General features: G+C 33.9%; 2 protein-coding genes across 7 annotated transcripts; one reads left to right on the plus strand and one right to left on the minus strand.

Annotated features, from left to right (window-relative positions):
• Positions 1-160: 160 nt before the first annotated feature.
• LOC116123519 (uracil-DNA glycosylase, mitochondrial) lies at positions 161-10906 on the plus strand. 4 transcript variants are annotated; one of them, XR_004127040.1, is made up of 8 exons: positions 161-516; positions 590-813; positions 1929-2087; positions 4803-4833; positions 5899-6034; positions 6540-6623; positions 9078-9276; positions 10657-10906. XR_004127040.1 is itself a non-coding variant. In XM_031409279.1 (8 exons), the coding sequence occupies exons 1-7, from the start codon at positions 276-278 to the stop codon at positions 8298-8300; spliced, it is 894 nt and encodes a 297-aa protein (XP_031265139.1). In that variant the 5' UTR covers positions 161-275; the 3' UTR covers position 8301; positions 8333-8817. The 4 variants fall into 4 exon arrangements, 2 of the variants coding, with proteins under 2 accessions (XP_031265139.1, XP_031265138.1); XM_031409279.1 differs by lacking the exons at positions 9078-9276; positions 10657-10906 and adding exons at positions 8282-8301; positions 8333-8817; XM_031409278.1 differs by lacking the exon at positions 10657-10906 and having other exon boundaries at positions 9078-9471.
• Positions 10907-23043: 12137 nt separating this feature from the next.
• Positions 23044-24728, minus strand: LOC116123547. Of its 3 annotated transcripts, none has more exons than XM_031409308.1 (4): positions 24493-24728; positions 23739-24027; positions 23576-23653; positions 23044-23357 (listed from the first exon to the last, which is right to left on the minus strand). In XM_031409308.1, exons 2-4 carry the CDS (start codon positions 23802-23804, stop codon positions 23244-23246), a joined length of 258 nt encoding a protein of 85 aa, XP_031265168.1. In that variant the 5' UTR covers positions 23805-24027; positions 24493-24728; the 3' UTR covers positions 23044-23243. The 3 variants fall into 3 exon arrangements, with proteins under 3 accessions (XP_031265168.1, XP_031265167.1, XP_031265166.1); XM_031409307.1 differs by having other exon boundaries at positions 24448-24728; XM_031409306.1 differs by having other exon boundaries at positions 23739-24728.
• Between the last annotated feature and the right edge of the window lie 116 nt (positions 24729-24844).

The raw sequence follows: 24844 nt of genomic DNA on the forward strand, positions 1-24844 counted from the left end.
AAATTTAAAAATTTTATGGGTGTAGATGAAATTACTATGTTACCCTTTAACGGACGGTTAGAATATAACAGAAAGTGATTGCTTGTCATTCCCAAACCTTTGGTTTTAGGTACCAATTTTTCTTCCGGCAAACTTTAGGTACATGCCTGTCGTTCGGCTACCATTCCATCCCCGCTTTAGAACTCAAAAAGTTGGACACCCCACGAAGAACCCCAATAACCCGATCTTCTTTCTTTACATATTTTCTGGTTTTGTGGGGCCAAGCAGAATAGGCAATGGCTTCTTCGAAATCCCTAATGGATTTTTTGCAACCTGCCAAGCGCCTCAAACTCTCCTCCACCCCCTCAGATAACTCCAAACCCATTCAAAATGTTTCATTGCTTTCCGAATCACTGAGCACCGTTGCTGACGCCGAACTCACCTCCGACCAAAAACAGCGCATTGACTTCAACAAATTTCTTGCGAAATCCAAACGAAATCTCAAAGTTTGCTCCCAAAGAGTTTCCAAATCTAAGGGTAAGTTGATGCTTTACCTCATTTTGATTTTTATGGTTTATTTTTGTTAAAACTTTATGTGAATATTTTGTAGGCGAAGATGTGAGCTATGTGAAATTGGAAGAGCTGTTGGTGGAGGAGAGTTGGTTGGAGGTGCTTCCTGGAGAGCTAAAGAAGCCTTATGCTAAAAGTTTATGTGAATTCGTTGGAAAGGAGATATGTGGAGGTCCTGCGCCCATATACCCCCCTCAGCACTTAATCTTTAATGCTCTTAACTCCACTCCTTTTGATAGAGTGAAAGCTGTTATCATTGGACAGGTATTCGTCTTTTATTTGCACTCTATTTCCCACCACAAGTTTACATTTTTTTGTACTGTTTTCTGCATCTATATCAAAAGTTCGATCTTTCGCTTCTCTTGAGTTCGGTTATAAGTTTTTTATCTGAGTTAATGGCATTGAACTGCTGAGGTTTGATTTAATAACAAAAATTCGGCGGGTTTTTGAAATATCAAAAACCCCTATGCCGTCCATGCCCTTGAGTGTTAAGGTGTTAAAGCTGTTAAGTGGTAGAAGGGGATTAACTCATAATAGTTTAAGATTTTTATGGCTTACCAAGTGTAAAGGGATTTTTTTTGTTTTAGAAATCTCAGGGATGTTTGTTATTAAATCAGAACTTCGGGGTCAATGTTTTTGACTCTTTTTTCTTTTTATCACACTGGGAATGGGTTTTTTTTAATTTCATAGTAAGAAATAAGTTATGGTTCAGGCATATTTCATCATAGACAAGTGTTTCGCTCTTTTTTTAAGTTTTATTATTCCTTTGTTGATAACCGGTTCAAAGTTGTAACATAGTATACCTTTCCCTCATTAATACAATTTTCTTAGGTTCTAATAAAAAAATAAGTACAAACAAATTTTCTGTACGATGAATTAATGTCCATAAAGAAATAAGGCATGTTCATGTTGGTCTAGTCATAAATGAATATAAGATCTACTCAAACAAAGAAACCTAAACCAAAGCGAATAAGTAATATCTTGGGTTTCCTGGGAAAGAAAAATTAATTCCTTGTTCCCTCAAGTGAATATTCTCTAAAACATCTACGAAGTATGATGTCCATCAGGCCTGTATTAGAGTTGAAGTAGGGGTTAATAATCTATTAATTTAAGCTTTGGAGATTAATAGTAATTCAATCCCTTAAAAGAATCCAAATTCCAGAGTGAAGTACATAATGTATCTTTGATTCCATTATTTTCTGCTGTTTGAAACCACATATGTCTTAGTACATTTGTCATCTGATTGTTCCTTTCCTTATTTTACACAATTACAACCTTAGTGATCGAAGGAAATTGTAGTGGTATTGGATAAATTTTTTTTTTTTTTTTTAATGATATACTTGCCATTGATATTCGGTTGTGTTTTGTCCTTTTAACAGGACCCTTATCATGGCCCTGGTCAAGCGATGGGTCTGTCGTTTTCAGTGCCAGAAGGGGTGAAGGTCCCTTCAAGTTTGGTAAATATATTCAAGGAACTTCATCAAGATCTTGGCTGTTCAATTCCATCTCATGGAAACCTAGAAAAATGGGCTGTTCAGGTAAAGATTTATTCTAGTATATATGAGGACCTTAACTAGATATTGGACCATTACCTGTCAATTTCAATTTTTGGGTCGAATGTTAACTCAACATGTTATAAAAACCAAGTTGACCAAGATATCTTTTGTTCAAATTCCCCTATTGTAATGATCAAACTATGATAATTTGTGTTGTTATATGTGTGGCTGCGATTGTGATTGATCCATATGAGATGACACTTAAAAAGTAAATATTGTTGTTGCATACTTACCTATGAGCTTAAGTTTTTGAGTTCACTACGAACTTAAATATAAAATTGTTGAATTTTGTGTCCTTTATTCTTCCCATCTTCTTTATTTACTTTTCCTCTAAATTCTTATGACATCATTGCAAGTAGTATTAACTGGTGTACCTAGTTTCTTTGAATTTTCAAGATTCCATTTAAAGTTACTGGAGCATTTAAAAAGTTGTTGAGAAACTTTTGTGGGAAGGGCGTGATAAAGGAGCAAGAAATCATATAGTCAAAAGGTAGGTAAATTCTCAGTTTGTTTGGAATCAAAGTGTGATAAGTATGAGATATTTGATGGAAAAAAGTGAGGCGTTATTTTATTAATGGTTGTAGAGATTTAGGCTCCTTTGGAAAGGAATAACCTTTGCTATTTAATTGCTAAAACTAGATATGGCCTATAATCTAGTTGGTGGCATTCCATACATCGTTGACTGACGTCAATATAAAATACCCATGGGATATTATTTGTCAAGGCAACAAAGTGTTTCTTCACTTCTTCATGTTTAACTGGGTGATGGTGATACAATAGGATTTTGGGATGAAGTAGTTGGATTTTCTTTCTTTTGAACACAAGTGTCTTGTGTATATTGATAGTTATCATTTCATAATACAATGATAAGAAGGCTCATGGATGTGGATAATTTGCTTCACTATGTCTTTGATTAGAAATATTTCCATGAATCTTGGAAGGAGAAACTATAGAGTGAGAAAACTTAGGGTGTGTTTGTTATTATTTTGAGTAGTATTTTTGAAATATTATTGTTAAGTTGAGTTGGGTTATTATTACGAGGTAGGATTTGAAAATTAACAAAAAAAACTCCTAGGTTTGTTAATTTAGTTAAACACCCCCAATAATAAAAAGTTTATAAATTGACAAAAACACCCCCACCCACCCACCTACAGTTGCTAGATTCCAGCTACCACTGTCGGAATCTAGCCGGAATCTGGTGTCATTGTGCACAACCGGCCAGATGTGGTCGGTCGTGTGTCGCTATGGCCTTTTCTGGCCATATCCACCACGGATCTGGCTGGAAAAGGCCAAATCTACGACCGGATTTGGCCGATGTGAGGCCGTCAACGACAGTCAAAGATATGGTCGTTGTTGTCGGTCAACGACGGCTATATATTAGCTGTCATTGATGGCCAGATCTGGCCAAAGATCTGGCCATCAACAGCCAGATCTTTGGCCGTGGATCTGGTCGGAAAAGGTCAGATCGGCGCACTGTCGGCCAGATCCAGCCAGTAGTGCACCATTATGTCAAATTCTAGCCACCTTCCGACAGTGGTTGCCAGAATCTGACAAATGTGGGTGGGTGGGATGTTTTTGTCAATTTATAAAACTTTTTTGTTGGGGGTGTTTAGTTAAATTAACAAACCTGTGGGGGTTTAAATTAGTTGGATATTACAGGATATGATTTTGAGAATAGGGAAACAAACATGCATTTTTTTAAGAATAGGAATAGAGTATTTTGAAAAAAAGGAAACAAACCCACCCTTAGATCTTAAGGAGAATTTTTCATGTTGATCATCTTGAAAGGTAAGTGGATGATGTACATATCTATCCTTCTTTGATGAATGAATTTTCTTATTCCTTTTTTTTTTTCACTTTTAAAATCTTTTTCTAATTTCTAGTCTCCCTTCTATTTATTTCTCTACCCATTCTCTCTATCTTTTTGTCTTTTGCCTCTTCTGCTTCTACTTTCTATTTTGCTGTCCTATATCATTTAGGGATCTAATTTATTGTGGATTGGACCTTCTTGTACTTCTTGACTAGTGGAAAATGTTTCATCTTTTGGAGGGAGAAAATAGAGCTCTGGCTTTATGTAGATTCATGGTAATGGTTGTATATTGGGTCATTTGACTAGAAAGGAATAGAATTTTGAGGATAGTGGGGGAGAGAATTGAAAAATATAACAGTTTAATGAAATAAAGTTCACTTTCTGGCATTTCTATGTGTAGAAATTAAATTACAAAGATTTCAAAAATATTCTTTAATTTCTTTATTTTAATAACTGGGAGCAGTTATTCAACCAAAACAGTTTTTGGTTTTGAGAATTTTTCGTTTTCATTCTTTTTTAAAGTGGATTGCTTCTCTATAAATATTGTAACTTGGCTATATTTTTTAGTATATTCAATTTTTTGTTTCTTTAAGTAAAAATTTGTGTTTTTCCTGTGAAAATTGTATTATGTTTGTCCCATGAAATGACCCTTGTACATTCAGCTGCCATCTGAAATTGTTTTCATACACTTAGATCCTTAGCTGATTGAAGAATACATGCAATGTCCTTCTACTCCGTTCCCTTCCTTTTGTTTATTCTATGAATTGTTGAAAGACTACCAAAAACAAGAGGAACATTATTTTCTTGGTATTTGGTTCAAATATTTTTGGTGCTGTATCTTTTCCTGGACTGAATATATCTTTGCATTTGATTTAACCATCTTGTAGGGTGTTCTGCTGCTGAACACTGTTCTTACAGGTAACAGCCTCATCATACTTGGACTTCCAATGAATTTGTTAGCATCTTAAAATTGGATTTGACTGGTTTTTACTTGTGAATCATTATTTTGTCATGGAGGCATTAATCCTAGATTTTTCTTTTTCATTCTGATTGATGATTACACCATTTTCGAAAAATATCTCCCTTTTTAGGGCAAAAGACTCCTGTCAGTATTAGTGAAAAAACAAATAAGGGCATTGTGATACTCTATTCACTCATATAGCTCTCAAAAACTGGGCATATTTCAGTTGAATGTCATTGCAGTTTTAAAAATTGTCAAGTGCATTTTAAAGTTTGGACATTTTAATTAGACACACCAAAATTTTTTATTGAAATTAAATGCCTTCCATTTTTGCACATAAATTATAACCCTCGTAACCTCTATAATGCTTCTCATTCCATGATTCTGGAATTCTGTTTTTATTTAGATGATGATGCAACTACATATTCTCAAATTTGAAAGGAACTGGTGCCGCCTTACCACTTCAAAATCTAGTACAAGCGGACAGTGATCTGCTTTAACTTGTTGCAGGCTTTGGGAAGATTTCTGTTTCCATGTTTCAGTTTGTAGTTCTCTTTTGTTTTTCTTCGAGGATGGATTTCACCATTCCTTTTGGGCTTCAATTTTTCAAAAAAATTGAAGGAAACTTATTTATTATCTATTCCCTAAAATTGAGAAGTTTTTTTGCTCTAGTTTTATACTTCGTCTATGTTTTGTCTTGTTTAATACGTAAGGTCTTGCTTTGTTATGTTAGACTGCTGGTTCACATATACCTTTATTTCATTTTTTTAATAAATTATTTCTGTTTCCCGTCAAAAAGCTAACCAAGTGTGAGATTGAATCCTTGCATTGCTTTGAAATTTTGTGCTGTTTCATTTTGTTTTGGTGTCTAAGTTTTCCTGAGTTTCTTTATTAAAAAAAAAAAAAATGTTATTTTTTCTCTTTCTCATTGTTGTTTTGGTTAATATTAAATTGATAACATACAAATATAACTTGTGACTTTTAGTACTTTTCATTTTAATTTTCTATGTTTGGTTGTTCAGTTAGGAATCATCAAGCTAATTCTCATGCCAAGAAAGGATGGGAGCAATTTACTGATGCTGTTATTAAAGCAATTTCAGAAAAGAAGAAAGGAGTTGTTTTTCTCCTCTGGGGAAACCCAGCTCAAGCGAAATCCAGGTATTTCCATTCTTTAAGTTTCATTTTGTGGAGATTGGCATTTTTAATGGTAAAATATATTGCATTTACCATTCTTTTCAGAAAAATGAAAATTGCCTAACCACAAAAGGGAATGCGCTGCTCCCTCCTTGGCTCTCTCTTTGTGTCCTTCCCCCAATCCATGGCATTCCAGTCACACTTTAGTATCCGATGCTTTCTGTTTTTGCTTGCATGTTTTGGGACAAGAAATACTTAGGAAGATACCTATGCAGCAATGGAGTACCATTTTTTGATTCATTCCATCTCTTGTTCTAGATACAAATCCAGGAATGACTAAGTGTAAGAGTAATCTAAAATTTGGTTCTTAAATCTGGAATAATATTATGAAATTAAAGAATTAAATTGTAAATTATTGGTTCAATTATTCAATTACCTTGGGTAAAAAAGTTGAGAAGAATTTAAGGTTTCTATTTTACAGAAGAAAAAATGATTTTTCTGTTTAACTTATAGGGATAATGTTAAACAGGTTGATTAATGAGACGAAGCATCACATTCTCAAAGCAGCACATCCTTCTGGTTTGTCTGCAAATAGAGGCTTCTTTGGCTGCAGGTTAGTTTGATTACATGAAAATAGTATCTGCTCCGCAATTTTTATGCATATAACAATTAATTTCACTCTTTATATGCTTGTTTTCTTCGACTATAAGATAATGGTGTTAGATTATTTGGTTTCTTGAATTTCGTCATTTCATCAAAGAGACTTCTGCAATCCTAGTTTTCTTTTAGGGCCTTTCCCATATAAAATTTTGTATTATTATTATTTTCTTTATAGGTAACATAAAGGTATGTATTTATTTATTTATCTTTTTATAGGAAACACTAGTGTATTGAAGTATAGAAAAAAGATACAAAGGTGGACCAGGTCTCGACTGTAGGAAAGTTAGATCTTTACAAAAATCTCAAACATCTTGTGTATGTGAACACCAAAAAGACAGAAAATATAGCATCCCAAAAACCACAAAAACATAACCCATCAACATAAAGGTATGTATTATGATAGAGCACCACCAACAGCCATCACACAGGTTTACAAGAAAAGTAATAAAGGGGGTAATTAGTTAGTAGGCTTGGTGGGGAGTTTGTTAGCACATAGCCACTTGGTAGTAGCTAAGGGTGAGATGATAGCTGGGTATATATATCGGGGTATATGACTTGTAAAGGTAGAAAATATTTTAGAAAAAGGATTTAGTTGGGGAGGGTCCTAGCACCTTGAATGGCTTGCGTTATCTATTGTTTACCTTTCAATTCTGTTCTTAGAGTTCTTGCTACTTTACTGTTCTATTATTCCAATTTATTAATACAAATTGCAGAATATATTCAGATTTGTGCTTGACTTGTTGTGTTCTCTGTGTTGTGTGATGTGGAATTGTGGTTAAGTTTTGGGGGTTCCTAACATATTACAATGGAAAAAAGACAAAAGTGGATCAAGTTTCCACTACAATGAAAAGAACGCATCGATCTATGGTCTAACTGATGAAGATTCCCCTCCTAAAGACATTAGGAAAGGTTATAGGAGAAAATATGTTACCTGCTCCTGTAGGTTTTAGGATTCTTTTTATTTAAGTATTTTATTTTCTTTCTATATTAGGTTTCTTTTATTCTATTATGGGTGTGATTTCAAGCCTATAAATTGGCCTTAGATTTATTTTGTTAATTGAAATTCCTTATCCTAAATTCTCTATTCTCTCATAATTTTTTTTTCTCTTTTCTCTTTTCTTCTCTCATCTTACATTACTAAGACTTTGTAAAGCCTATCATGGAACTTTGAAAGAACAAACAATAAAGAGATATTACTATAGCTTGAACAAAAAGGCCACTGTGTAATGAAGTTGGAAGGATTTCATATTATTTTTGCACATTGCATAGTGGTGAGGGGGAAGGTACTTTTGATAGTTTCTCCTGTATTGAGTTTTTCATATGGTGTAATTATAGTCAATCCCTATATGTTTGGCAAAATGACAATAATCACTTATTGGTATGAGAGATTAGACCTTTACCCCATTTCTTTTAGTTTTTTTAAAAGAATCTTTTAACTTTGGAAATGACGTTTTGACCCTTAAATGTTAAAAAACTTGAAGATTACCCTACATATAAAATCTTAAAGATTACCCCAAAACCTATAATTACAAACCAAAAATTGAACAAATTATTTTTATTTAAGCCCAAAATGGTTAACTCAGAATGTTTAACTTCAAATCTGGAGAACAGCCTTGAGGCAGTCGTGTGAAGCCATTTTCAACCTTGCAGTGGTTGCAAGAGGCCATTTCTAGCCTTGTGAGACCATTTCTATCCTTGAAGCAATAGTTGGAAGGTGGAATCAACCTCGTGGTATCTGTTTAGGCCATTTTCAGCCTTGCACTGTTGTGTGGAGGCTTGTTTCGGCCTCATGCAGCCATGGGAGTCCTGTTCCGACCTCTCGTACCAAATTTGGCCTTGTTGCAACCAAATGAGGCCAAAACCAGCATTGTCACAACAATAGGATGCCGGATTTGAGAACGAAAATGGTGGGGGAGAAGAAAAAGGGAAACATGAGGCTAGGATCAGCCATGTAGGAGGCCGAAACTAAGAATGGACATGGTGGGGGAAAAGAAAAAGGGACGAGAAAGAGAAAAAAGAAAAGAAAAGACAGAAATGAGTATTAAAAGTCAAAATGTATGTATATTTTCTATATTCATCTCAACCCCATATCAGAATTATCATGTTGTTGTCCGTTATTATTTAACCCTTAAAACTTTATCTGTGGTTCATAAAGTTATGGATGACAAGTAGCAAAGATAGTATGAATTGTTAAGTAGTTCAGATAATTCATGGTAAAATCATAGGGATCTGAACATTGCAATATCTATGTCAATATTTTCCATGTAGAGTTCCTTTCATTGGCAAATATGAATTTTATTATTCAAATTCTTTGTTGCATAATGTTGTAGATAAGCAGTAGAAAAAAGAAGAGAGGGAAAAACAGAATGACAGTTGATAACCATTTACTTGCTTATCATGTGAACAGACATTTCTCTCGCACAAACCAGCTTTTGGATAAAATGGGAATCCCCGCCATAGATTGGCAACTTTGATTGGAAGGAACACCGGCTTCTAATATTGAGTTTTGTGAAGGAGCACTTTTGTGCATGGCTTGGCTCCCCGGTGATGTAGGGGTAGAATAGAAGGCACATTCAATCTCATTAGTCTTCTACTACCTGTACCTGGTAAAATCATATGAACTGTTAAGTAGTTTGTTTTATTATACTCTCTTCTTCTCTATCAAATTTCCGAAGTCTTAAGTTAAGATACCCTATATGTAACTTTGTTAATCCTAAGTCCCCAGTGAAAGTAGTTTGTTCAACCAAGAAGAACAGTCTTCAATCATCATTTTTTAATTTTCAAGTTCACAATATATGTTACAGAATATCTATCACCATGTATGAAGAACAAACACCTTTAAAGAGAAATAAACCATTACCAAAATATTAGACCACTCTGTGTCTCTGTCTGTTAGTACAACTTTTAAACAATATGATTTATGTCCGATCAGTCTCGGCCAGTAGAATAGCAAAGATAAACGAGAACAGAAGTGAGATCATTACCTATTTTTAGCTATTAATAGCGCATTTTGTGATTTATAAGCTATTACCCTATTTGATCTCTTTACCAGCTCATTGTGCCTTAATGAAGAGAAAGAAATCTGATTATAAGATTCTCTTGACATTCTAAAAGGCCTGTGGTATTCTTTGACATGTACGCACAATACATTCTTTCACCATTGCTAAAGTCCCCATCAAAAGATGACACAGATTGTCCCGTAAAACGCATCACTTGTTGCTAAAAGCCTATCACGGGATGACATTCTCTTATTTCAGGTGTATTCTAGTCCAAGGATCCAAGCATATCCTTCACATGCCCTTCCAAAAACACAAGCCCCAAATTTATCCCAGCGCGAGATGTGACTTGTTTCACAAGCAAATGACTTAACACTCTCGGTGTCATTCTTATCTTAGCACACACAATCTCAAACCCTTCATGTACTTGTTTAAAATGCTTGAAATCATGAAAAAATTGACGGAAATGATAAAGTCACCGAAGGTTGTGCACCGAATGACGTGGTAAAATCCTGACTTTCTATTAATATTCAGTTAAAATTAATCAATGGTTAGGATTTTGTCACGTCATTCGGTGCATGAATTCGGTACACTACTTCGGTGACTGTAGCATTACTCAAAAATTAAACCTTCATTTAATGTCACTTTCTCTTCTTGCTCATACTCAAACAGATTCTTGCATATAATATGTCATTATGTGAATTGTAGTTTCCTTTTCTAAGGATGAATATACTGGCTTGATAATCACTCCAATATCCATTAGGGTCCATATTTTCATTGGATATTCCACCTTTATTACCTTGTGCTATATCTTCTTCCCTTATCAATATCTATATTTTCTTCAGGGTCACTTCTCTAAGGTCACTTTCTTCCATGCCATCATTTGTATTGTCTTCCAATGAACCCTCCTTATTATCTTTAGATACATTGTGGTCTTCCATTGTAGCCTCTTCACCAAAATGTTGAGGGAAATGTTTTCAATTATTGCAGGTGCATGGTTCTAAGGTAGTGATGGCCAGTTCTACGAAGGTATTTATGTTAAGTATTTAGTTATGTGGTGTTTCACTATAGATGTTTGGTTGGGGTGTATGGTTTTTCGATGAATCCATGGTGTAGGTTGGTCCAAAACTTGTCTTGATATGGAACATTGTAATTCTTTACTGGGGTTTCATTGTAGGAGTTTAGTTCATGTGGAAGCTTTTTGGCTGGTTCAGTGTGTATGTTATCTTTAGTTGGAGGGTTAGATGTTGCTTCTGTATCAATGTTCAGGTCATTGTTTTATGGTGGCTCAATAGAGACTTTAATTTGTTGTTGTTATGCCTAAAATAAGGGCTGACTTATGCTGATGTCATCAAGCACCAATAAGAATACAGGAAATCATTATACCATCCAAAACATGACACGTCTCCACAAGCAAAAGAAATATAGCTGTCAAAGACCCAAATCGACTCAAGGTTTTGTGCCTGGGTGAATTTGGTTCACACACCTGTCCAAACCTCATTTAATTTAAGGATATTCGTTGAGTTCTCAACGAATGGCAAGGTAGGAGGGATCTTCACGACATCAAGCCACTTGCAAAAGTGTAATCATTACCTTGAGCTAAACATGTATAAATAGATAGCTCCCCTTTACAAAATTGAGATCAGATACTCACGCATTCAACAAAGAAAATAGCAAAGACACACTACTAGAAAAAGACTGGCTTTGACATTCTTTAAGAATACTTAGAACACTAAACACTTGTAATCCCAGATCGCAACTTGTGACCTCTTGTAAGCTTGACTAGTGATCAAAAAGCAATTTTATATTAAACAAACACAGTGGATGTACGATTCACTTTAAGCATCTGAACCAATATAAAAATTATTTTGTCAACTTTACCTTTATGTCTTTGCATGCTACTGTGCCTACGGTACCTCACCCACATATTTTAATTAGTTTACGTGTGATTTCTTAGCACTTTATACGTGCGAAGTTGTTGGTGTCAAAATCAAGCATCAACAATTGTGTTGTAGCTTTGATTTGCAAATTGGGTTTGACAATTGATAATTTTTGTTGACCTATCTTCAAAAAAGATGTCATCAATGTCCATGGCAGCAAATTCCTCAAACATAATCTACAATTTAGTGTTATTCACCATCTCAATCCTCGTGTCATTCTTTCATGGCACATTAACAAATGCTTGCATCCATTCCAATGACATGACTCCATGACCAAATACTAGGGGTGAGCGGTTCTGGATACCCTATATTTTTTCTGAGAATCGAAACCGGAACCGGAACTGTACAGTGCAGGTTCCTAGCAAAAGGAACCAGAACCGAAACCTGTTGATTCTGGTTCCTTACTCGGGTACCCTGTAAAAAATCAATTTCCCCTCTATTAGTTTAAAAAATGACAAAAATACCTTAAAAGTTTACAAATAGACCCCTAACAAATTAAGTAATCATCCTATAAATCTATAATGTGATATTATAATTAATTAAATTTGTAATTATTTAATTAAGTAATGCACTTATGTAGTAAATTACTAATGTTTACAATGTAATATTATAATTAATTAAATTTCTAATCATTTAATTATTTAATTAAGTAATGTACTAATGTAGTAAATTACTAATATTTATAATGTAATGTTATAATTAATTAAGTAATAATTTGTTTATAATTTAATGTTAAAATTAATTAAATAATCATGTTATAAATCTATAATGTAATGTTATAATTAATTAAATTTCTAATAATATAATTAAGTAATGTACTAAACTACTAATGCAGTAGATTATTAATATTTATAATGTAATGTTATAAATTTATAATTAATTAAGTAATCATTTAACTAGTAATATACTAATGTTTATCAATTTATCATATATAATTAATTAATTACTAATTTACTATAAATATACTTAAAACTTGATAATTGAAGTAAATAACTAAATATTATTCAATCAAATATAGTAATTTATTTAAAAATAATTCTTTAAAAAAATTAAAACACTTTTAATTGGATCCTAATTTCAATTATACACTTAATAAATTTTTTACTATAGTGAAATATACATTACTTTATATTTGATTATGTTATTATAATATATTAAAGTTTTTATATGATGAAGTTTATATGTATAATCGTATACATATTTAATTAGGTTATTGTAAAAATTTAATTTTTTATATAACATTAAAACAAGTGTCAATCCCATTTTAAATTTTTTTATATGTAAAATTACATAGACCCCCCATTGTTTTCAGATATTTTGTTTTAGTCCTAGGTTCCAATACAGGTTCCATATCGGTACCCGACCTCGGTTCCAAGACAGATTCCAATTTGGGTACCCACCCTCGGTTCCAAGCAATTCCAAACTGGGTACTCGTTCTGGTTCTCATCCTAGGTTCCGGTTCCTCCACATATAGGAACCGGAACCGAACCCGCATAGTGTTAGTTCTAAAAAGTTGGAACTAGAACCTACTTGGACAGTATTGGTTTTGGGTAGGTTCCGGTTCTGATTCCGATTCTAATTTCAATTCTACCCGCTACCCGTGCTCACTCCTACCAAATACGACCTTCTTTGTTTTGTGGATTAAGTGTATCACACTGTAATTGTTTGGCTCAATCAGGCTAAGTGATACAATTTACTGAATACCATCACACGAACATTGAATCACAACGTCCTACTTTACATACCAAAAGTATCAAAGTCAAGAAGATATGAAATATCTATCATACTTCATTGCAAAACAAACAAATTCTGTGTATCTAATTACAAACTAAAGTTTCTCATAACCCACAATTTCCTGTAGCACCTTAGATTATAAATTAACTAGGTGTAAGCCCGTGTGTTGCGCGAGTGTGTTTATAGAATTGTATTTTAAGTATTATTGTTTGACGATAATATAATGTTGTTTATGAAGTGTTATTGAAATTAATGTGATAGTACACATTGCGCAGGTATATTTATAGAATTGTATTTCAAGTATTGTTGTTTGTCGATAATATAGTGTTGTTTATGAAGTGTTATTGAAATTAATGTGATAGTATTTATATGAATGTGAAGAGTTTGTTGTTGGAGTTAATTTACTAATGCACTGATAATTAAAGCAATAAATGACAAGAAATTAAGAATAACAATTTGATATATATATATATATACTATATATATATATATATATATACTATATTATATATATATATATATATATATTACATGTGTGAAATATATATTTGAATAATTTCATATATGTTAGACAGGATTGGATGCATATCAGTTTAATCCAAATAAGTAATATTAAATATAAACTAATTTAAAATAAGTATAAAATTAGAATGGAATGACATTAAAAATATTTGTAATTCATTAAATAGTATGATTAATATTATTTTGTAGTTAACCCGTTTTGATCCATGGTTGGACCGGTGTCAGTGTGCCAAACCACTGGTGCAACCAGTTTTGTGTGAAAACCAGGTTAACAGTTTTGTAGGGTTCATTTTTTTTTGTTTTTTTTTTTTTGTTTATTTCATTTCTCTCTATTTCCTTTACAAATTTCTCTTCTCCTTCTCCACTTCACTAATTTTCTGTTTCTTTATCTTCTCTTCTCTTCTCTTCCTTCTTCCTTCACTGTCACTGTCAGTCTCATTGTTCCACGTGAGAATAAGGTACCATTTCACTAATTTTTTGTTTCTTCTTGTTGCTTAGGTGGAAGACCCGCACGTTGTGGGGGTATGTTTATTGCTTGTATTTCCAATATTGTTGTTTGCATATAACATAGTGTTGTTTATGAAAGTGGCTTTGATACCATGTTTGTTTAAAGAATTAGATATTTCAATTCGTTGATATCTACTGCAGAGTTATAGGCATTATATAGATAGAAAACGATGAACTAAATCTCCTAATTATATCAGTTACCGATTACACAATATAGTGACATAATTAGGAGATGATACAATATAAAGAGTATCCTAAGACTTACATAGATAGAAGATTAAAAACTATTTGTTATAGTATTTATGTGAATGTGCACAATTTGTATTGAAGTTAATTTGATGTTAAATTGATAATTAAAGCAATAAATAATAAAGAATTTAAGAATAACAATTTGATATAAATATTACATGTGTGAAATATATATTTAAATAATTCTGATCAATTTTACAAAGGATTTATATACCCATGCATTTCATAAAATTAAGAATAGCAATTTGATATAAATATTCCATGTGTGAAATATATATTAAAATAATTCAATATATGTTACACAAGATTTAATGTATATCAATTTAATCCAAATAAGTAATGTTAAATATATACCAATTTAAAATAAGTATAAAATCAGAATGGATTGACATTCAAAATATTTTGAATTCATTAAATAGTATGATTAATATTATTTTGTAGTTAACCCGCTTTGACCCGCGGTTGGACAGGTGTCAGTGTGCCAAACCACCGGTGCAACTAGATTTGTGCGAAAACCTAGTTAGCACTTTTCTAGGGTTCCCTTTTTTTTCATTCATTTCATTTCTCTCTATTTTCTTTACAAATTCCTCTCCTCTTTCTCCGCTTCACTCATTTTCTCTTTCTCTATCTTCTCTTCTCTTCCTTCTTCCTTCATTGTCATTGTTCCATACCAAAATAAGATCCTTTTAGTTTTGTCTTCTGGTGCTGTTATTGATTTTTCGAAGATGCTTGCAGTGTTTGTCTGAAGCCTTTCTCATATTTTGTTTATTTTTTTCTAACAGTTTTAGTCGTTGTTTTTTGTGAAATTTATTCTTCACCTGTGTTTTATGTGATATTGTACAATTTTGTTTGATAGGTTGTGTTTGAAGAGTGGATATCAAGTATTTGTTTGAGCTTTTATAGGTTATTTCTATACAACTATAATGAATTCTGTATTTGTAAAGCTTTCATAAATTAATAAAATTTCATTGTTTGTTTTTCACAGTTGGTTCGGTAATGGTTGATGGAAGGATAACTGAAGACGATTATATGCATTTGTCACAATAGGCCATAGACCCTCAAGAGGAAAAGCTAGCAGAGAGTCGAATTGATCCAATGATAAAAAATTTCATATTAATAGTAATCTTGAGAGAGTCATTCCCCCTAGAGGCTCTATCTCTTCACTTCCTGCTTTCAAAGCTACACTTGTTCCCGGCTGTTACACATGTTTACGAGGAAGAGGCTCCTACAGTAGACAGTTGGAGTTGAAACATATTCTACAAAATGTTGGCACCGACTTAGAGAATCTAAATACTGCAAGACAAAAATTGAAGGATGTCATTGATGGGTTGCTGGATATCATGCAGTCTACCATGGGTATTATTGTTGGTAACTTATTCACATAAATGGTTGGGCAGCAAGGCAGATTCAATATCAAAGGTACCATATAATACATCAAATTAAAGCTCTATTTGTCTAGTTTTCAATGCTTCAATCCGTTATTCAATTAGACTTTTATTGAGTAAGTTGTGACCAATTTACTATTGATTGTTCAGTGGAAACCGAGAAACAAAAGAAAGCAAAATGTTTGTTTATTTTGGTGATAGAAACATCCTCAACTTAATATCATATCACATTTTCAATAGTATTATTAACTTATTCATATAAATGGTTTGGCAACAAGGCATATTCCGTATCAAAGGCAACATATAATATATCAAAATTAAAGCATTGTCTGTCTAGTTTCCAATACTTCAATCTATTCATAAATCAGACTTTTATTGAGCAAGTTATGACCAATTTACTATTGAATGTTCAATGGAAACCAAGAAACAGAGGAAAGCGAAACTTATTCAGATAAATGGTTCGACAGCAAGGAAGATTCCATATCAAAGGTAGCATATAATATATCAAATTAAATCATTGTCTATCTAGTTTCCAATTCTTCAATCTGTTCATCCATTTGACTTTTATTGAGCAGATTATGACTAATTTACTATTGATTGTTTAGTGGAAACCAAGAAACAGAGGAAACCAAAATGTTTGTATATTTTGGAGATAGAAACATCCTTAGCTTGATTCCATTCCAATACATGAATCTTTTCCTTGTAAACAATAACAAGAAAAATTAATTGATTTTGATATTAACATTGTGAAGAGATATGCTTACCGAATTGTTGAGACCAACCGTATTGTTGAAACCAAGTAACATAATGCGACAATAGGTGACTGACGATGTCATGGTGGAATGGTATTAGATCACATAAATATAGATAGATATTTAATGAGAATGTGAAAAATCTACAGACATGAATATATAAATCTTCTTATTTGAATAAACAAAGTTTTAAGTAGGCCATTGGGATGCCATTATTTGATATCATATCTTTTCAAACAAAATGTTAAGGGTTTACAATTATCCAAATTCAGCATTTAATAAATCAAATTAAAGCTTTGTCTGTCTCGTTGCTGATGCTTCAATCCGTTCATCAATTGGATTTTGATTGAGCAAGTTATGACCAATTTACTACTAACTATTTAGTGGAAACCAAGAAACAGAGGAAAGAAAAATGTTTGTCTTTTGGTATGTAAAACATTAATTGTGTTTATTTTCGTGTGTAAAACGTCCAATGGACTTGGATAGCATTAGATGTTTTTAAATTTGGCTTTTATTGAGCAAGTTATGACTAATTTACTATTGACTGTTATGTGGAAACCGAGAAACAGAGAAAAGCGAAATGTTTGTGTCTTTTGGTGTGTAAAATATCTAGTGGAGGTGGATAGCATTAGATGTTCTTAAATTTGACTCTTGAGTTTTCTTTTGAGTTGTAATATGTGTCATTAATACTAACAAATATCAAACACCAATTACATTTAGCCACATGTAACCAAAAATCCTACACATCCACATATCCCACATTATCACCAATTACATGCAGCCAAGTGTACATCTCTCACATGATCACCAATTACATACATCCACATGTTGAACAATCATCCAACATGTCAAAATCCACCAATTTTAGAGCTTTAAAACTCCCACATGTCAATCAAATAGGTCATGCTTCAGAATTATAAAGATATATAGATGTTTGACATAATCCACATCCTCCATGTGAAACTGCATCTACTTACAAAATAATACCAGAACAAATTCATATCAAACACTTGGAAAATATGAGACATAACCCTAAAATCCCTAAATAAGAAATACGATAATAAAATTGTTTACTTAAGGCAACTATATATGTTTAGGGTTGATACAAAACAAAAATTTGCAACATTTTTGTCAATCCTAGCTACTACATTAACTAACATACAAGTCAAATATTTGAGAAATATGAACCCAAACAACAATGAAACAAAAGATTGACAACAATACTTCCATTCGAAATCACAAACAATCGATTTACAAAAATACTACGTTTACAACTCAATCTCACAACCTTCTCTTACAACCCTAACATGGCAGCAAAATTGGTACTACCACGTCAACTAACGACTTGACTAAACACGAATGGCCATTCCTTGAGGATGAAACTATTCTTCATAAGGAATGGTTGTTCCATTCATAAAGAACATCCATTCCTTTATAAGGAATGATTGTTCCTTCATAAGGAATGACCATTCCCTATGAAGGAACGGTTGTTACATTCATAAGGAACAACTATTCCTCATGAAGGAATGGTTGTTCCCTCATAAGGAATGACCATTCCCTATGAAAGAGCGGTTGTTCCTTCATAAGGAACAATCATTCCTTATGAATAAATAGTCTTTCGTCCCTAAGAAACAATTGTTTGTGTCTAGTCAAAGTCGTTTAGTGCCTTGGGTGTGGTGAGAGCTAATGCGACAGTTGACAACTTAGCTGTCACGTTGGGGTTGTAAGAGAAGGTTGTGAGCATAGTATTACTCATTAACTTAACATTAACACATTGTTATTCCACATCAAAACAATAAATATAGAACAAATAGAATAAGATTAGTAAATGGTTACCTCAATGTATCTGAAATGCATGCACCCAAAGGATTTAAGTTTTCACTATCATTTGAACTGATTAATGACATTGGTTACGATTGTAGGAAGTTTGAATGTGTGTTGACTGATTAGTGAGAAGAAGACAATTGATTTTTATTTCTATTTTTCATTTAATAGTTTTTCCTATTGGATTGAAAAAATCTTTTTATATTTACTTATAATCATGTTGTATAAAGACTAAAAGTTCTTGAGATAGTTAATTTAGGGCCTGTTTTGTTACACTTTTTTAAAAATGTTATTCTGAAAAAGTGTTTTAAGTTGAGTTGAGTTGAATCAAATCGAATTGGATTTGAATATGAAAATGTGTTTGGTAAAGAATCTGAAAATGTGTTTGGTAAAAAAATCTGAAAATTATATCAGAGTTGGACAAAATACTAAATAGTTGTTTGGTACATTTTTTGAAAAGGGTTTTTAAGACAGAATAGTTGTTTGGCACATTTTCTGAAAATATTTAAATTATTTTTTAACCCCTTATATTTGTTAATTTAGCTACACACCTCGGCAATAAAAGTTTAAAAATTAACTAAATCACCCCAGCCACCCAAAAGGACAGCCGATTGCTAGCCACCACTGCCAAACGACAGTTAGTAGTCATCGGAACAGTGCACGACCAGTTGGATCTAGCCGGTCGTGCATCGATATAGTCATTTTCGGCCAGATCTATAGCCAAATTCTTGTCGTTAGTGGCCAGATCTCTGGCCATAGATTTGGCCAAATCCAGCTAGTCGTGTGCTATTCCGGCCACATCGGCTGGTGGTGGTTGCTGGCAGGCGGTGGTGGTTTTGGGTGGATTAATTTTCAGATTGGAGGGAGAGAAAAATGAGAAGAAGAGAAAGAAGAATGTTTTCACTTGAATAAAGTTGGATAATCTGAAAACATGTCCCACCCTCTCTTCATTTTTAGACAAAAAATCTTATTTGAGTTGGATTGATTTTCACATTGGATTGGCCCAATAAGTAAACAAACACATATCCTATTTTCCTTAGTTCAAATAAGATCACAGAATAATGATCTAAAATAGTATAATGAATAGGGGCTTAAACTTTTCTTTTATCCTCTTATGTTTTTAATTTTTATTTTTTTAAACAAGGGAATAATTATTTTAAACTATCCTTATGGTATGGGTAATAACGCAAAAGATAAAGATTGGCTCACAACCCAATCTTATAAACTTTCTCTCACAACCCTGATGTGGCAGCTCGCAATTAGTCAATTCGCAAATGGGCAGGTGGGACCCCTAGAGAGCAAATGGGACCCATATGCAAGTTGACCACTATCGTCGACTTCATCCCTCCATCGCCTTTAAAACCCCAACTCTTCCCTCCAACTGCCATTTCTTACCTGCCGCACCTAACCCAACCTAGATCTAGTCAAAAGCTATTCCCGAACAGGAAGAATTGCGACCACACCTAACCCTCACTGCCTACTACAACTAGAGATTTATCTTAGTCATGGCCGTTTTATGCAACAACGTGCCTCAGCCATGCCACACATTAACAGATCGTCGTGGATTCTACACCAAAACTATGTCATGGCTTCTGCGGCTATGCTGCCGAGCAGTTCTCCAACGACGAGTACGAGTGTGACTATAAAACCTATAAGGTATTTTCTGTTTCGGGTCTTTGTTTAATTTTTGTTTTTAGTTACATTTTGAAGTAAGTACAGGGAAAATATCTATTGTTGTTAGAGTTTTGAATTGGCCAATTTGCGTGATTTGAAAATAGAGAGACTTTACTTGTAGTGGAGGATTATCATATTTTTTATGAAACTTATTTTAATCGTTTATGGTTTCTTTGTTGAGTTTGTGAAATTGGAATAAGAAGAAACATAACAAATTTCACTTTATTGACAATTTTAGTCTTTGCGATATCTGGTTGAAATCTGTTTGGGTGCTGAGAAAGTGAGTATGTATTGTGTAACTAGAAGTTTGAAATGGTGGGTCATGTCGTCCTGGTTTGTAAAATAGGTGGAGAAGAGGGGTGGTTTGGAATGTGTTGTGGTGGGGGTTTGGAATGGTGGCCGGGGATTTGTGGGATCTGCGGGGTAGGGGATGAGGGGTTTTGGTGTGGTGGGTTTGGGGGATCAAATGGTGGTGGCAGGGGGTCAAGACGCCACTGGAATCAAGCGGGGGGCTTGAAATAGTAGTCACACAGGGGGTTATTTTGAGATGGGGTTTTGAGATGTGGAGGGAAAAAGAACAAAATGGGAGGAGGAGGCGATGATGAGGAAGAAATGGAAGCGAAAGAGAAAAAAAGAAGAAAATGTTTGTTTTACCCTTCTACTATTAAAATAAAGGGAACAAAGTTAGTTTAAGGATAAGAATTTGGAATAAATAAAATTAGGGGTATCAATTAGGGATTTCGGTAAACCTCGGGTGGGAATATGTCGTTTACTCATAAATTTACAGCTGTTTGTTTTTTAACCCTTTGGGTCGTTGATAGGGGGTAAATAAGATAATATAGATAATATTCGTTTATTTTGCAAAATTTATATATTTGGTTTGCAAGTAATAAAATATTATGGTAATCTTTTATTGCAAATAGTATTTATTGTTGGTAATGTGGGGGGTAATCTTACTACCTCGTTATGAAGTGTTATTAAAATATTACCAAGGTAATATGATTTTTCTTCCCATTTTGCCCTTAATTAAAAACCATTTCGGACATAATTGCCCTCAAATGTCTACCAAATAACAATTACCCAACCCCCCTACATTTGAAAAATTAACTAAAACACCCCAGTCACAAAAAAGTTTAAAAGTTAACAAAATACCCCTAACTACCCAAAACTACCGCCGATCGTGACTCACCACCACCTATCTCCAGCGTTAGTTGCCGTAATGGTGCACGATCGGTGGGATTTGACCGATCGTGTGCTAGTAAAGCCTTTTTCGGTAACGGATCACGGATCCATGACTGGAAACGGCCAGATTTGGTGTTTCCATGGTCGTTTCATGGCAAAAGATGTGGCTGTGAAAAGGCTAGATCTTTGGCCATGAAATGGCAAAGCCAAAGATCTGGCCTTTTCACGGCACATCTTTAGACGTGAAATGGCCATAGATTTGGCCGTTTTTCGGCCATGGATTTGTAATCCATGGTCATTTCCGGCTTTGTCGACACACCGTCGGCCATATACAACCAGTTGTGCGCCATTCCGTCCATTACTGGCGATGGTGGCTGGCTGCCGGCAATGGCTTGAGGTGGGTGGGGGTAGCTTGCTACAAATTAAAATTTTATATGGCTGGAGTGTTTGAGCAAAATTTCAAAATGTAAGGGGTTAAAAAAATATTTAAAAAATAATAATAAAAAATGCTATTATATTAATATTTAAAAAGGAGGGCAATTTAGTAATCTATATAACATACCCACCCATTTATCCTCCCAACAAAATATATAATTCACTAATTTATTCGAAACAACCCAACACATTTTCTAAAACATTCTCAATAATCTTTAAGGTGATCCTTTTTTTCTGTTAATATAATATATGCTTATAAGAAAACATTATATGATTCAGATGCCCCATTCTTGCTATTAAACTTAACGAAAAGTGAGTAATGGTAAAGGGTTTTACATTATTACCTATAATAAAGGGGATTTATCATGTTTGGACCAAACCTGGGAAGGTCTCAATAATTATCCCTTAAAACAAGGAGTAAACGATTTTTTTTCCACCTAAAAAATGGTGTAATGACACATTATCACCTTCAAACTTTTAAAATATCACTTTAATACTCAAACATCACATTTCGTTAACAGTTTCCGTTAAGAATAGTGATTTCACTGCAAAGATGATTTAAAAAAAAAAAAAAAAATATATATTATTAAATGTCAAGTTAATAGAATCAATTACCTATATACTCCTCTTTTTAATTATGAAATTATTGTTGTATCCCCAAGAGCATGAGAGAGACAAAATGAAGTGGAGGACAAAATATTTGCGTAAAACAAATGAAGAATACAAACAAGGAGAGAAGATTATATGACAAGTGTTTAGAGCTGGGCATTTGGGATCGAGCCCAAAAGCCCAGCTCGAAAACCCGGTCTTAGGACCGATCCTCGAGAGGACCGGATCTAGGAGGCTTGGTCCCAAAACGAGACCAAGCCTAAGGAGGAGGGCCCGGGCCCTCCACTAGGCCCTCCTCCAAGGCCTGGGCCTGGGCCCAAAAAAATTTGTATTTTTTCAATATAATCCCCTACCAAACTACATAATAAATATAAATTAAGAGGCCTAAAATGACATTTTACAAAATTTACAAAATAAAAATCTTCCAGGTCTAAAAAATTTATAAAATTTATAAATTTTACCCCTAAAAAAATACTAAAAACCCCCCATAAAATTTCATTTTGCCGCCAAAATAAAAAAAAATTGAGGGGGGAACAATTAATTATCCAAGCCCCATGGGACTGGTCCTAGGACTGGTCCTGGGCCCATAGGACCAGTCCCTACCAGGCCTAAGGCCTGGTCCGGGTCCTAATTTTTCTCATGGGCCTGGGACCGGTCCACCTCTACAAGTGTTTGATATGGTAAAATGAGATTATTTTTCTCATTGACAAAAATTAAATGTTACTTCTATACAGCAAACCCAGCAGAGAGTGTTGGTTTTTTCATCATCTAATACAAATATAAATCTTAACCCACGCACTCACATCACAACACAAATTTCCAAAATTTTCAAAAGCAAAGTGGCCCTGCTGCTCCATGACTTTCAATCCTCTTGGTCTCTGCAACACACATAAATCTTAATCATCAATCATCTTTGCAACCAGAAACAGAAACTACTTGTCGGTGTCATCCGTTAGATCAGTATCTAAAAATAAACATACAATGATTTCAGATGCCAATAGAAACAATTAGCATCGATGTTTAGAGATACCAATTGAACAAATAGCATTGATATATTCAGATACCAATTGAGCGTTTGGCGACAAGATAGAATTACCTTCTTAGAGCTCTTCTTCTCCCTAACTTCATACATCTCTTGGCACATATCAGTCAACCAAGCACCAGGACTCACCAACTGCCACCCACCAAAACCAAAACAAACAATCAAAAACCAAAGATAAGTAAACAAAGAAACAAACCCAAATGCACAAAGTGCTTACAAGTAAACTTCTTTGAATAATCTTAGCTCTCTTTTTAGGCCTTTGCGGACCCTTACACCCTTTCATAGTTAAGAAATCCTGCTCTTTCTCTTTGTTCGACAAAGTAATATACAGCTTCGGCCAAACAACCAATTTATTATCCTCTCCATTGTTGGTATCTACAGGAACCTTGCCATTCTCATCACCACCCACTGATCCTCTCGTGGTGTAGTATCGATCTTCCTTCTCTGGCGATGATGATTTTCGATTCTCATTTGAACCCGACCGGAGTATTGCAGTCTCAGAATTCCTGAAGCCAAAATCACATAACAATTAAAACCATTCAACACACATTCAAAGCACAATATGTCTATCTCCATTGTTGTTAGTTTTGTTAAGAAGAAGCTAGTCATGAACCGCTATTATGAAAAGCACTCAACAAACATTCAAAAGTTCTTTCATGTTCTTTTTTTCAGTTTCTCTGCAACCAAACAGAGAAAAACAAGAAACATAATACATAATAAATATCACAAAAATAAATTAATAAATAAAAAAATAAATTGAAATCTAACATCTTGAACACAGATTATCCAAAATTGGATTTTTTTTTTCCGGTGAATTTCTGGCGTTTTTAAAATTCAGAAATCTCTTTTCTCGCATGCTATTTTCTTCCGTTTTCTCAGCAACGAAACAAAAGGGTAAAAGAAAAACACTTCAAATTTCACAAAACCTTTAACCAAATCAACAACGTAGAAACCAAAGTAACAAACAAAACCACTCTGAAGTCGCTTCAAACCCTCGTCGTTTGCCGAAGAAACTACGCCACAACAACCCAAAACCTTGTCGACAACACCTTTAACCGAGCCAAAACTCCAAACTCGCCAACCACCAGTCTAACCCGCCAATTAAAGCCGCCGAAAACAACCGCCAGAATCACCAGAAACAGGTCGAAGTTCGTCAGCAGAAAACGCAAACGTCGCCTCTTTCAGAACACGCAAGAAGTGAAATGACTTTTGCCTATCCGTTTTCCTTAACGAAGTCAACTGCCTCGGCCACGTGTCATATTTCCAGCCCTACGATTTCTCACATTTTATTTTTAAAATCTGATTTCAGATGGAATGACGGTT

Source organism: Pistacia vera, unplaced genomic scaffold (assembly GCF_008641045.1).
Source record: "Pistacia vera cultivar Batoury unplaced genomic scaffold, PisVer_v2 Contig143, whole genome shotgun sequence".
Classification (NCBI taxonomy): Eukaryota; Viridiplantae; Streptophyta; class Magnoliopsida; order Sapindales; family Anacardiaceae; genus Pistacia; species Pistacia vera.

What these genes read in the sequence shown, in the direction of transcription:
- LOC116123547 (XM_031409308.1), bottom strand. Translation starts at nt 23,804, where the DNA reads ATGAAAGGGTGTAAGGGTCCGCAAAGGCCTAAAAAGAGAGCTAAGATT. An exon ending in TTATTCAAAGAAGTTTACTT is followed by an intron (nt 23,654 to 23,738) that starts GTAAGCACTTTG and finishes GGTGGGTGGCAG; the next exon opens with TTGGTGAGTCCTGGTGCTTG. An exon ending in AGAAGAAGAGCTCTAAGAAG is followed by an intron (nt 23,358 to 23,575) that starts GTAATTCTATCT and finishes TGTGTGTTGCAG; the next exon opens with AGACCAAGAGGATTGAAAGT.
- LOC116123519 (XM_031409278.1), top strand. Translation starts at nt 276, where the DNA reads ATGGCTTCTTCGAAATCCCTAATGGATTTTTTGCAACCTGCCAAGCGC. An exon ending in AAGAGTTTCCAAATCTAAGG is followed by an intron (nt 517 to 589) that starts GTAAGTTGATGC and finishes AATATTTTGTAG; the next exon opens with GCGAAGATGTGAGCTATGTG. An exon ending in TAGAAAAATGGGCTGTTCAG is followed by an intron (nt 2,088 to 4,802) that starts GTAAAGATTTAT and finishes ACCATCTTGTAG; the next exon opens with GGTGTTCTGCTGCTGAACAC.